A 14,873-nucleotide genomic window follows, 5' to 3' on the forward strand; every position below is an offset into this window, starting at 1 on the left:
AGCCAGGAGGGGAGGTGAGACTTTGGTGCTGAGCAGTCTCCTACCAAGGGAGTCTGGTTTCTTTCAGATTCACAGATTGGATGTCTAGGTGTCAATCTTCCTATCCTCTTTCACAGAACAATGACTCCTCCACAGATCAGAACCACCCTCGACACCCAGGTTCTGGATCCCAGCATCTGGAGTTAGGAAACCGTTGTTTTCTTACAAGAGATGTGTGATAATTTAAATGCCTTTTTAGTTTTAAATCATGATAGGAGGGCCATGTAATGTGTTTGTATCTCCTTTTGATCTAATAGACTCACCCCAGAAGAGAACAGACCCTCCTTTCCCCCTCTTTAAGGTGATTTAGGAGATGTCCATTTGCTAGCAATGACATTCCCATCTACATAGCAGTAACAACATTTTCTGTTGGAGTATTGAGGTAAAATTTCATCTTCTCAAAATTAACAGATTTCCATCCAGCATGAGAAGGTCGCACATTTTATGTTTTCCTTGTTTCCATCTTCAGGTTAAATCAAATTGTGTGTATCATGTGTGTAAAATGTCTGAATGTTTGGAGCCACAGTGCCACCTTTGGTAAGTTCTGGTAGAGTTAAAACGGACTTTGTTTTATAAATTGTGTTTATTGCAAATAGTAAATGCCTGACACATAATTGTTATAACAAGGATTAAGCTAGCACTGTATGAAATATGTACAATCCATCAGTATTGCTTTATATGCATGTTTAATGATTTTAACCAGCTCTACTTTTTATTTTATATTAAAACATGTGAACTATGTATTAAGTCATGGTGGGTTCTGTGAACGGTGAATTATGATCTTGAAACTTTAAAATATGATAAGAGTTATTAAAGTTACGTGAGTTCAAAACAGAGGAAGTGACGCGCGGTCAGCTCCTCTCCAGTTACGTCATTCCCTCTCTTCTGCTCTTATAAACTTCGTTCTTTTCTTCTTTCTAAGATCCATTCGCTTTTTACTCTCGTTCTTACTTTTAATTTCTGTACTTTACTTCGTTTGCGACACGTGTTGAATTTTTCCTCAAGTAATAACTTGCGGTGCTGAAGTACTTTTATTTTGAAAGCTCAAGACACGAACGAATTTCTTCTTTTATATTTTTGTAGTCTTATATATATATATATATATATATATATATATATATATATATATATATATATCGTCAAGTATTGTCGCCTGATTCACAGAAAGTGAATTTAATCTAATTCTTGGACTTAGTGACGATGGAGAATTCTCCAGGGCAGCGTTTCATCCTCCAGTTATTTTCAAACAAGAAGCTGAATGAGTTTGTAATCAAAGCTGAAGACCAACCACTTTAAGACATTCATCATCAGCCAAATTGATTTGATCAGATTCGTGGAATAACTTCCTCCAGATTATTCCAGTAGATAAACGACGGAGGTGGTGTCCCATTTACGAGTGTATTATTAATCACCAGTGATTAATTACCTTCATTATTAAGTAAGGGAACCCCTTACACCATAATCAGGAATTAATGGACTTCATGGAGGCAAACACACCACGTTGGGAATTATCCCTCAACATAAACAACACAGAACGTTTCTCCATAAAACAATCTGCACATTGTTATAATGGTCAAAGATTATGAAATTATCAAGTTTTATTTATAAGTTTTACTTTAAAAAACTCTTTAAAGAACTCTTACCTGTAGAATGAGGAATGCAAACTCTCCACTGTGATGTTTGTTCTCTCTGACATGAATAAAGTACTCTGTCAGCTGTCCGACTACAGAAACAGTTCACTGTAGCTTCATGAAGACCCTCTGCAGTAAAAACCACAAACTCAGTCTGTGTCAGAGTCCTGTCTTACCCCGAGTATGATGTCTATGAAACATATTGTAGAGAATTCAGGGAAAAAACAAACTGAAAGCACAGAGAGGCTGAGCTCTTGTGACGCACAAAAACATTTGTTAAGATCTAAAAAAATGTAATCACACTCATCCACAGAGCCGGTTCTTCCACTCCACTCTGACAACTGAGAACTCAAACAGCTGTACCAACTCTGGAATCAGTTCAGATAACATATGGGCGTGACTGCAGTCCTCACAGACACACATCCATTTAAAATAAGATGATTATTGTCTAGTCTCTCAGTAAAGTTACTCTGCATTGTGAGATTATTGATCAGATATTGTATTTAAATATTGATTACATTGACATATTGGGCAATGTGGATGCAGATCTCTCAGTATTCAGTCAAACTATAGTATAAACAGGAGTTTCTATTGAAATGTGGGGGATCCAGTTTGAATGCAGATATTCTGAGACTTAAAGTGATTGTGTTATATTTTCTACAATGTTAATATTCACTTAATATTCTATATAAAATATTAAAACTGAATCAATATTATTGTTTATAAATCATTCTGTTCTGTATGGATCTTCTCATTCTTACTGACAGATGGAGCAAACAGGTTTAAAGGAGGGAGGATTGTAGTGGGAGCACTGGGGTGTCAGCTGTGACTGTGAGACCGATAGTTTACAGGTCAGGTTGGAGGGTCTCATGGAGGTCAAATAATGTGGAAAAAGTGGTTGATTTTATTCTAGCCTAATCAACTCAAAACCTTGTTTTTATGCTCCCAATTATTTAGTAAGCGGCGATTAAAAAAAACTTTGATTGTAGAGGAAAAGCTGTGTTGGCAGGAGGGCTTGTTACCAAACTCGGAATCAAACTGCCAACCCTGTGATCAGTGGACGATCCACTCTACCTCCTGAACCACAGCCACTTCCACTGAAGTTGTGATAGAGCATCACTTCAGGAAAAAGTGATCAATAACTCTTTCAATGTATGTTTGCATTAAGATGGACTGTGTATCTAAATGCATCCTTTAAAGCATCAAACTGCCCTCACATGTTAACTCCTCAATCATTTCACAGGAAATTAACTGTTAATTATTGAAAAGAACTGTAACATTTATCCTTTAACTGTGAATAGTTCTTCATCCTGAAAGTAGATTATTGATTAAATGAGTAAAATACTGATGAAGGATTATGTATTTTGTGTATGTATTTCCTCCAGGGCTGAACTACAAAACACAGACAATGTTCCACTTCATTTTTCTTTCTATAAAAGGGTTGTATAAGAAGAATAAACATACAGGCTCAGTATTACACTTGTAATGCCAAATGATTCCACTTTATACAGACAACAACAGATTTGTTTAGGTCAATAGAATAACCTGCATTATATTAGTATTAGTATACTAGTATTAGTATATGTTATATGTTCTAACAGTCTAAGATTGTGAAAATATGCCTTCGATATTTCACTTTTAAAAAGAAACTCTTATCTGCAGGATGAAGAATGCAAACTCAGTCATGCTGTGCTGTTCTCACCCTGGCATGCAATGAAGAAGTACAACTTTGATGGGGGTCACAGGTTATTAAACCAAAGTTTAGTTTGATTACATTTCACTAACAAGTCAGATAACTGTGGAATGCTTTTGTGTCCTGTTGAAAGTTGAAATTAGACTAGAGAAGGTCAGGTTCTGTCACTGTAGTATGAAGCCAAAGTTCCACTTGAAATGAAGGAAATACAGCTTTACATGTCTCTTATGTATTTATTATTTCAACATGTATCAGGGTAGTAGATGTTGGATAAACTTAGAGGTATGAGTGGAAGTGTCTTTATGTCAGTGTTTATAAGCTGGAGCACTTTAAATCTGAAGGCCTTTTTCACAGCAGAAATTCTGACATGTCATTGTGGAAAAACCACAGTTTTATTATTTACCACTGTGCTTTTATTGTCACATCGCCCCTGTTGTTCAGTGTATTGTATCTAGATTCAACACACTTTTCATCTCTGATCTTGAACTGGTCAAAAGGTGTTACAAAAGTTGCACAAGTATCGAAACCTGTACAGGAAGTGATGTTTTCTGCAGAAGACAGAGAGAAAAACCCCCAGAACAGATAAACAAACTGAGTCGGTCTTATTCCAAAAAAAGGAAATGGTTGACTAAAGATAGCTGACTGGCAAGCAGATAGATGAGGTGTATCCTAAATATGGCAGGAATGCAGAAAGGTGTGGTGTAACTCCCGCTCCAGACAATCTACGAAACAATCAACGGAGCGCGGTATTGATAAACTGTTGGGTAGATGAGATGATAGGAGGCAGGTAGGCAGACTGGGAGGGTTGATAAGGGGATTGCAGAAAGGTGTGTGGAGCAGAGCTGGAAGGCAGGAGGGAAAACCACACACACAACACAGACAGGAGACACAGGGGGGGGAGACACAAGGAAAAGGCAAGGTACAGCCATGGCGATGATATCTCAGCTATTAAATTTGTAATCATTTCTATTCTGAGACAACAGGATGTTCCCTGAAGTTCATTATCAAACATTCTAATAAAACAGATAAATAAAATGTGTTATGATATATTTAATATTGCACAATTAAGTGCTTAAGAAGCTGATATTAGTGTTTTAGAGGTAATGTCTTGTTTTTATTATCATAAATATTTTATTAGCTTTATTTCAAATATAAATGATGAAGATGTATCAAACATTAATGACACATATTGCATTCTTGAAAAATAAATCTGCATTGCTGAGACACCAAGGATTTTAGAGAGTAAAATAGTGACCTCTAGTGGATAATTGTGGAAGTGAAATCAAGACTAAAACCACACTACAAAATAATTTACTGTACTCGAACCCTCCGATCCTAAATTGTGTGGCTGAGTTTATTATAACATTTTAAGTGTTGAGCGAGTACGTCAGTATCTATTGAATAAAAATTAGTATATTTATGAGGACAGATATTGACACATTTTACTAGTTTATGAAATCATCCACAGCAAGATTAAATTTTTTTTTATTGTTGGGTTAATTTTGCACATATTAAGCCAATAATTGACTTTTTAAAGTCTTTACAATGAATAAAGGTGAAATGAAGAGAGCCCTACAGTACATATAAACAGATTACACTTGATGATGTCTGTACTGGTACAGGAACTGCTGATCTGTCTATAAGGTGTGATACCAAAGGGAAGTGGACTAAATGCTCAGCAGATCTCATGGTGCAGAACAGTACTTATCACTGGATGTAGGAAAACTAGAGTGGATATACCAGTGACGGAGTGTCTGGACAAAATGGCTAAAACTTCCTATGTTATAAACTGATAGATAGCTACATGAAGATTTGGGGCCCTTATGCTACAGCAACGTAATGTGCTGAAGACTTGCCCCCCTTCATACAACGATATAATGTCAGGTTTTTTATATGTATAATTGGAGGTACTGTTTTAATTAACCTGGGGTATAATTTGATAACTTGATGACTGATAACAGACAGAGAGTGAGATACCTGTGATTGCTTTCTCGAAGCGTCTCCACACAGATGTTCTGCTTTAGACTGTTTGTGAACCTGGAGACGTGAGAGCAGCACACATTATAGGAGCATGAAGAGGAAGATGCAGTGACACTAATATTAAACCTTTATTTATCAGCAGGGGGCGCACTAACCTTTCTTTCTAGTATCAAGATCAGAAACTAAAGGAGCATCCTGTCACATCCACAGCTCCTTACAGGACAAATGATTTAGTTGTTGTACTCTACCTGTACTGAGTGTTTCTCTGTTTGTTACTGTTGCTGCGTTCATCTTCAGCTGTCAGTCAAACTAAAGGAGAGAGAGGCTGCCATAAACACAACAACCATCATCTGAAGTCCTCTTGGATTTCTGCAGCTCGGGTTGTCTGTTATTTCTAATATCTTTCATTGTTGTGTGCTACTATCTGCTGCTCAAACAGACCTTCTGCTCCAGGAGGAAGATCAAACTTTCCTGTTCCATAAAATACAATGAAGGCTGCAGGTAAACTGTTCTGTTACAGTCTGAGGTTGCTGAAATTATCTGAACACACTTCATACATCCATGAAGACTGTGTGATGTGGCTGAAAACTCAAGAAAATACCAGTAAGTGGACCTTGAGTGGGAACTGTTTGGTAGAACTATTTCAATATTATTTTCTCTTTAACTTTTAAACCAACATGGATTATAAATCCTAAAGTGCTGTGGGTTGTCACACAACAAGAAGCTTTACTTAACGTTTCATGATGTCCGACAATTAGAATAATATAAAAATGAACATGTTGTCTACAGGTGGTAAAGCACAAACTCATACACTGACAGCTTGAGTAAAATAAAACAAACAATAAAAGGTTATAAAGCTTACACTTAACAGTTAACATTAGGGGCTTAGCTCACTGACTTCTATAAATAAGGAGAAATTCATCGCTGCACATGATGTTGGTTCAGCTACTGTCAATCAAGATTGAAGCAGCAGTGCAGATACCAGTGGTTTGTTATGGGCTCTGAACTGCTGCAGGCCCCTGTGCAGCTCCGTCACGTGCATATACAGAAGTTACGCTGCTGGTAGAGCAGGAAAAGATGGAGAATATCCTCCAGTGTCACAATGATTTCCTCCTTGTTCTCGGTCACTACAGGAGGTTTTTAGTCCGCTGCGTCTCTCTGTGTTTTAAAGTGTCTTCAGTGTTATTTCCTGCTCCTGATGTTTCCTCTGACTGCGACCTCTGAACTCTGTCCAGTTGCTCTCTCTGGTCCTCCTGTTGCTGATTTCCCTCCACTAAGAGCTGGAGCTGCACTGCATTCATATTTACATTATGCTTCTGGACCTTTGGCTTTCCTTCGACCATTAACAGTTCCTGTTTCACACCATGTGTTACATCTCATTCCAGTTTAATTCCATTCCTCAGGATCGTCTTTGTGCCTGTGAGCCAACAGAAACAGGAAAGTGTTGAAGTTGTTGTGTTCATGTGTTTTTGTCTAATCAATGAATGAGTGTTAAAGTGAGAAAACGACACAATCAGAACAAAAATATGATAATTGAACTGGAATATTTTTAACATTTAATTCAATTCAATGTATATAGTGCCAATTCATAACAGAAGTTATCTCAGGACACTTTTCAAATAGAGCAGGTCTAGACTGAACTCCTTATAGCATTATTTACAGAGACCCAACAGTACCACCATGAGCAAGAGTTTACAGAGGGAGAGAGACAAAGACAGAAAGACAGAGAGACATCACAGTGACTTTCATAAACAGAACATTTCCAAATGAGAGAAAACCTTTGAAAGAAACACATTTTATTTCCTCAAATTGTTTTCCTCGATCATTTCAGACTGTTTGCTTAGTTACTGTTGTTATGCCTGTATGTACGTCAATAAAGAGCTCTGACAGTAACTTGGAATAAAAAAGGAAAATAAATATGTGACTTACATATTATCAGGGTGATAATGAGCAGAGCAATAATAAAAATAAGTCTGATGATGATCCGAATCCGATCAGGAGACGACTGAACTGTGAATGAATCATATGAAAAGATAGAAAAGAGAACAGAATGACATTATTGAATCAAACTAGTGCTCAACAGTGACAATATGTTTAATATATTTAGAGCTCTTTATAACCTGGAACATAGATGTGTGTCTCTCTGGTCTGGTTGATGTCCTTCTGTTGGACTCTACAGGTGAAGTTGTTGCTGTGTCTCTTCTCCACAGTCACTCTGCTGCTGACAGTATAGAGGTCATCAGGACCTCTGACTGTCTCTGTAGGTCCAGCAGAGAGGAGGTTTCCCTCACCGTCCAGCCAGACCACCTCAGGCTCTGGATACCAGCCTTTAGACTCACACTGTAGAACCACACTGCTGCTGGTTCTGTTCATTACACTGATAACAGGAGAGGAGACGACACCTGAAGATACAAGAAAAGATGAAGTGAAATTATACATACGGAGTAACAATTCTGTTACATTAAATCTTACAAACAATAATTTTCCTTTTCTCTGTTTCCTGTTTCCCAAGCACAATATGACATTGATTTTGTTATTAATTTAATTTGAGGGAATTGTTTAAGCTGTTTTTATGTCAGCTGATACATAACACATACATATGGCCCCACATTAGCAGCTAAAAACCCTTTAAAACGTGACAAATAACATTTTATTTTATTTGAATGTGTAATATGTTAGCAGTACTCACCAACAGTGAGGTTAATGAAGCCTCTCTTGACCTGACTTTGCAGTCCGGGAACAAAGCAGGTGTAACTTCCAGCATCCAGTTCAGTTACGTTGGTCAGTTTTAGTGAAATGTTTCCAAAGATCATTTCTTCATGGAAGACAGATGTTCTACCTCTGAAGTTCTTGTCCTGATCATCTAGATAGTCCTTCCCATGTCGACTGACATGCACAAATGTTCCATCACGTTTCCACTCCACTGTTAGACTCCTCACATTGGATGGAGGCTCCAGGTGACATGGCAGGATGGCGTTATCACCGACTGTTACTGTAACTGGTTTGTCTGAGCCAATCACATCAGACTGTGCTGCAGAGACAAACATCATATTTACACTTCCTGTTAAATATTCATAATTCAGAAATACTTAAAAACATTAGAACATTTCAAGAAAACTGTCCGACATTAGCGTCATCCTGAGTTCCGGATTTATTTTGAAAAACTTAGTACATTCGTACATGTACTTACCAGGACTTTTATTTTTAAAGAACCACGGCTCATCCTGAGCTTCCTGTTAAGATACAGTTATTCTATTGGGCTTTTTTTGGGATAAAAAACATGATAAAAAATTTGTTTTAGTGTGTGTGTGCGTGAAGGACAAAATGGCTGACATTAAAAGTGACGTTAAAATCAATCAGGATCTGTGTAATATTTATCATTATTATTTTTAAGGTATTGTGTATCAGGAGTACAGGAACAACTCATCATCAGCAGTGAGAATATAAACAGCAGCTGACACAATCTGATTATATGAAGACGTTTGTCTTACTGTAAATTACCTGTTAAACACTGTGTTAGAAGAATGATGAAAACCCTGCAGGTCCTGAAGGACAGTCCATCACAGAGCTCTGTCTTTGGATACAGCATTGTAGACTCCTGAATATAAAGAAAGACACAAACCTTTAGTCTGCTTGTTTAAAATAAAATAAATAAAAGTCTTTACTGGAAAATGGGGTTGAACAGGGTAGAAACTGTAGAGCTGATTTTAGTTTTTCTTTCACTGTCTCTCTTCTTCCTGTCTCATTGCATCAGTGTGATCTGTTGTTTCTGTTCCTCATCAGCTGTAACTGACTGAACCACAAACCAGAGTGCACCACTCTCATGCTCATGTGAAATAATAATAAAGTTATGTGTTATGAAGTTTTTCTGTTCTTCTCCTCCTGTACAGTCTGTTTGTACATTTGAAGACATTCTGTCTGTTTTAAGAATATCACTGTTTGAATTTTCTGATAAAAAGATTTGTCCAATGTGATTCAGGAAAAAGTGATCAATAACTCTTTCAATGTATGTTTGTATTAAGATGGACTGTGTATCTAAATGCATCCTTTAAAGCATCAAACTGCCCTCACATGTTAACTCCTCAATCATTTCACAGGAAATTAACTGTTAATTATTGAAAAGAACTGTAACATTTATCCTTTAACTGTTAATAGTACTTCATCCTGAAAGTAGATTATTGATTAAATGAGTAAAATACTGATTAAGGACTATGTATTTTGTGGCAGTGCTTCATTTACTGACTGTTAGAGTTCTTCCTCCTCCACTGTTGGAGGATAAAAACATATTTAATCTTTCACTTCATCGTCTTTCAGAGTTCAAAGCTTTCAATAAAAGGTTTGTAAAATAAATGATAACAATATAAAGATACAGACTCAGTGTCTACGTAACAGTGTGAGTCCACTTTATATAGACTATAATGATATCACAATAAACAACACAGAGAGTTTGTCCATAAAATAATCTGCACATTGTTATAACAGTCAAAGAATGAAATGATGACAAATCCAACATTTTACATTCAAGTTTTACTTTAAAAAGAAACTCTGACTTACAGCGTGATGGATGCAAACTCTCCACTGTGATGTTGTTCTGTTCTTAATCTGACAGGAAATGAGGATGTACAATGACTTTATGAAATTTCACAGTTTCTCAACATTTGAGGTTTTGAGTTCCTCTCTGTTATTATCTCTAAAGAGTTGTTCAGCAGGGCAGTCAGTATTTTCAACCAGTGGATGTAACTGAACACTGAATGAATGACTAATAATCAGGTTGTTAGAGTAGTTTTCATATAAAGTTTAGTCCTGTTCATACTGTGTTTACAGACATTACAACTTCTCACTGCAGGAACAAATAAGTTTATATAGCAGGAAATAAAGTCAGTGACTAGATTCAAAAGGAATTCATAAAAATCAGTCTGGGAGATAAAATATTTGTTGAGTAACACCTTCGAGAAAAAGGTTGATCAGAAACTCATCAAAGTGAGAGAAACAAAACTGAAAAACCTTCCTTATTTTTCAGAGAAGACATAAAATAAAAACTACTCCCTTTATACTACTGAGCATGTTAGAAATACTGAACATATTTAAAAAGATTCTTTCTCATGACTCTTGTAGCTGCATTGATAAACTCAGAGTTCACTGAACCAGTTAACAACCAGCTTTATGAGACCACTTATCCAGGATCACCAATGTGAAGACAGGTACCCCAAAGAGAGCCACACTGAGTTCAACTGGATTCATGGTACAACTTTATAAAACAGATTATTCAGCATTGTCAATGAAAGAGAGTCTGAGTTAGTGGAACTTGTTCTGTGAGACCAGGTTCAGCTGAATGGAGGAGGGGACGATGTTAAAGAGTCCTCTGTGCGGTCAGACAGCATCCAGAATGTGCTGAGTGATGAATAAACAACACAAATGAAACCAAGGCTCAGTTACAAAACAAGAAGAGAGGAAACATTATAGTTTTCTCTCCTGCTATCACACAAGTTCGAAGTAACACCAAACACTGAATTAATCTCAGTTTAGCTGTTAGTGATGGGATTATGGTTAAAGCCACATCTCCAGTTACTGTTGCCTTTTAATCCTGCACTTCTTTTGGCCTCCACCCCCCTCCCTCCTGCTCGGGACATGATGTTAAAATACAATCTAATATAATCTATATAATCTAACCCGCAAGATTTGATTAAACTGTCTATGTGTACTTCTGTTTGCACACTCGCTGGCCTTGAATTGCCCCTTGAGGGACAACTAAGGTATTTTGAGTTGAATATCAGTCTATGACACCCCTTCATATAGAATTAAAATAAAAATACTATTTCTGTTTTTACAAATCTATTTTCTTTGGCACAAAATGATGAGAAAGGTCAAAGGTGCCTGAATATGTGTGTGAAGGGTTCATAAGCAGAGCAGCAGCATTTATTTGATATGATGTTATTTATTGAAGAATTGAAGCTTTTGAGCCTCCTTCTTTTCTTCTCAGTCCTCATATTAGTGATGGTCAGTGTTCCTGCACTGCAGTATTTGTTACACTGATCCCAGCCTCCTCTGTAACAGCACCCAGAACAACCAGTAAGAGTCACCAGTTCACTGACAAACACATACACATGGGAACAAAGATTGTGCTGAATGATGCCGAACCAAAACAGACGACAAGATATCAGCACATGTTCAGCTGTCCATATTTACCACAGTGGTAACTGAGGGCTGAATCACAACAAATACCAACCTTAGAGTTGCTTTAAAGACAGCCTGTGGTGTTTCTGACCTCTGTAAGTGCTGTGAAACAATGTCTTCATCAGTGGCTCTCTGTTTGTGTTACCTTGTGATCTACAGGTGGCAGCAAACGCAGCAATGGACCTGCAAAGGCAGGAAGACGATTGAACTGTTGTCTGTGTAGAAGAAAACTCCACAGGACACCTTTCAGGTTTTTTTCCAGTCAGTGTTGATTTTAATCTGACTTTACATTGTTAAGTGTTCATGAATTGTTTTACTTTGTCTTCTTTCTGTTGTATCATGGCTGCTTACTTCTAATACAAAGTCCTCATAGTTTCTGAACCTGGAGACGTGAGAGCAGCACACATTATAGGAGCATGAAGAGGAAGATGCAGTGACACTAATAATGAACCTTTATTTATCAGCAGGGGGCGCACTAACCTTTCTTTCTAATATCAGAGAGCTTAAAGTGAGTGTAAAGGTTTCTGTTCAATAAGGAGTCACCCTGTGTTTTATTACATTGTTAAATTACTTTAAAGGTTCCAGCTGCAAGGTCTAATAGTGTCTGAATTACAGTGTTGAAAATGACCACAATGACATAATAAATGAGAGTATGATCTATTGATAGATAGGTTTTAATAGTTGTGCTGAGTACAGTAACACTTTAATTTGACTTACAGACAGCAGTTAATGAATTATAAATACAGAAAAGTGCAGAAATAAATACTAAAATGTGAACAGAGGTTAATGCCAAGATCAGTATTTTCATTGTCACTAAAACCAGAAACTAAAGGAGCATCCTGTCACATCCACAGATCCTTACAGGACAAATCTCAACCAGCACAAATACAAATAATCTACTAAAATAAACTCATACAGCTTGAGTAAAACAATAAAAACAATAAAAGGTTAAATTAATATAAAGTGAACAGTTCTGTGTTTAAACAGATGAGAATGGATGATGATGATAATAATGAATATTAAACACAGTCACAGCCTTTTGTACACAACCTGTTGACATTTTAAAACAGTTCAGATTCTTTTAAAGTGCTAAAGTGGGAACTTTGATACAATCCATGAAATGAAAGCAGGAATCTTCAGTCACAGCTCATATCTTAGACTGGACACCAACATCATTAAGATCTCCCTTCTTCACTGTGTGTCTGCAGCCTTTTCACTGGCTCAAAGACAACACCTGCTCACATAGACTGAAAACAAAGTCACAATGGATAGATTGTAAACTAGGAAGACAAACAACATCATCATTCTCTGTCAGTGTGATGGTAGAGCAGGAAAAGATGGAGAATATCCTCCAGTGTCACAATGATTTCCTCCTCGTTCTCGGTCACTACAGGAGGTTTTTAGTCCACATCGTTCAACGCTGCGTCTCTCTGTGTTTTAAAATGTCTTCAGTGTTACATTTAATTCTTCTGGATCCTCTTTATGCCTGTGAGCCAACAGAATCAGGAAAGTGTTGAAGTGGTTTTGTTCATGTGTTTTGGTTGTTTGAACTGGAATATTTTAACATCACAGTGACTTTCATAAACAGAACATTTGAGAGAAAGCTTTTGAAAGCAACACATTTTCTTTTATTTCCTCCATTTTCCCCAAATTTCCTGCAGTGAAGATCATTTCAGACTGTTTGCTTAGTTACTGTTGTTATGCCTGTATGTATGTCAATAAAGAGCTCTGACAGTAACTTGGAATAAAAAGGAAAATAAATATGCGACTTACATATTGTCAGGATGATAATGATGAACAGCACAATAATGCAAACAGGAATAATGGTGATGATCAGAATCCAATCAGAAGACTGAACTGTGAATGAATCAGATGAAAAGATAGAAGAGAGAACAGAATGACATTATTGAATCAAACTAGAGCTCAACAGTGACAATATGTTTAATATATTTAGAGCTCTTTATAACCTGGAACATAGATGTGTGTCTCTCTGGTCTGGTTGATGTCCTTCTGTTGGACTCTACAGGTGAAGTTGTTGCTGTGTCTCTTCTCCACAGTCACTCTGCTGCTGACAGTATAGAGGTCATCAGGACCTCTGACTGTCTCTGTAGGTCCAGCAGAGAGGAGGTTTCCCTCACCGTCCAGCCAGACCACCTCAGGCTCTGGATACCAGCCTTTAGACTCACACTGTAAAACCTTACTGCTGTTGTTATTGGAGACAATCTCTATGATGGGAGTGGAGACGACACCTGATGAGAAGAGAGGAGGAATTTCAAACAGTGGATTCAGATCCAACAAATAACTTACAGCACTGTTTTCTTTGTGTCTTATCATGGCTGCTTACTTCTAATATAAAGTTACATTACTGATCTTTGCAGTCAGCAGAAATGTGTAATTCATCATCTTCAGAAAGTCTGACTTACCAACAGTGAGTTGGATGGAAGCTTTCTTCAACATTGATCGAAGGAAGCAAAAGTATTTTCCTGCATCAGAGATTTTCACTTTGAAGATTTTCATGGAGACGTTTCCATTCTGCAGTTCATCCACAAACAGTCTCGTTCGGAGGAAATAAGATGGATTTTGAGTTTCGTACACCAGTCGTCCATTATGGTGAACATGGATGTACTTTGGGTCTAAACCAGGTCTGGTCCACACCACTGTCTCAGAACTGGCACTGATTGGAGGATCAAGGTAACATGGTAGAATGACATCATCACCAGCCAGGGCTACGATTGGTTGATGTGAACAAATCAACTCTGACTGCTCTGCAACGCAAACTAAAGAACAAACAAGAAACAGTAGTATAGTTATAATACATGTCATCAGACTGAATGGATTCATTTTTACTTTCTAAAAGTAAGAAAACATTTAATAAAACTGCATCAAAAACAAAGACAATCGACCGCTGGAGCCTCAGAGTCTGTATCTGAAGAAAAAAACATGCTAACATGCTAAACTATGATGGTTGACAAGGTCAAATTCTACCTGCTACAAATAATTATCAAAATTATAATTGTCATCATGTTAGCATGTTAGCATTACCATTAAGCTTATGTATGACTGTATAATTGCATAGTGAATTTCTTTCATTGACAGTAATGAATAAATTAGTTTTGATGTGAATGATTACGATGTCAGTGATTTTTTGGTCACAAACACATCAATGTGTTATTGGAGTGTTTTGTGTGGAAATACCTTCAAAAGACTTTATTAGACACATTAAAACACTGCAGGTCTTGAAGTCCATCACTGCACAGCATTGTAGACTCCTGAAAATAAATAATGTTTTATTATTAATAATAATAAAACATCCTTTAGTCTGGTTGTTCTAAAAAAACACAAATAAAACAATTGTC

At 37.0% G+C, this 14,873-nt stretch overlaps 2 protein-coding genes across 30 annotated transcripts in view; both read right to left on the minus strand.

Moving 5' to 3' along the window:
* Positions 1-9,967, minus strand: part of LOC127363438 (butyrophilin subfamily 1 member A1-like) — a 38,734-nt gene extending 28,767 nt beyond the window's left edge. Inside the window, exons 1-3 of the mRNA XM_051399859.1 lie at positions 9,898-9,967; positions 8,845-8,941; positions 8,033-8,374 (exon numbers count right to left, since the gene is read on the minus strand). Of these exons, the coding sequence (XP_051255819.1) occupies positions 8,033-8,374; positions 8,845-8,932 (430 nt within the window). The 5' untranslated portion in view covers positions 8,933-8,941; positions 9,898-9,967. The remainder of the gene's footprint in view (positions 1-8,032; positions 8,375-8,844; positions 8,942-9,897) is intronic.
* The window catches only part of ttc29 (tetratricopeptide repeat domain 29), a 55,167-nt gene that overhangs the window by 17,049 nt on the left and 23,245 nt on the right, over positions 1-14,873 (minus strand). For 7 of the 29 annotated variants that reach the window (XR_007884849.1, XR_007884850.1, XR_007884847.1 and 4 more), the window contains exon 16: positions 13,941-14,294. The exons of 1 other annotated variant lie outside the window; for it this stretch is intronic. The gene's annotated coding sequence lies outside the window, so the exon portion shown is untranslated. Of the gene's footprint in view, positions 1-7,272; positions 7,354-7,516; positions 7,651-12,175; positions 13,004-13,290; positions 13,375-13,484; positions 13,767-13,940; positions 14,295-14,824; positions 14,846-14,873 lie in introns of those variants that run through there. 21 more of the 29 variants (XR_007884845.1, XR_007884831.1, XR_007884843.1 and 18 more) reach the window with 13 other exon arrangements.

Source organism: Dicentrarchus labrax, unplaced genomic scaffold, assembly GCF_905237075.1.
Source record: "Dicentrarchus labrax unplaced genomic scaffold, dlabrax2021, whole genome shotgun sequence".
Lineage (NCBI taxonomy): Eukaryota > Metazoa > Chordata > Actinopteri > Moronidae > Dicentrarchus > Dicentrarchus labrax.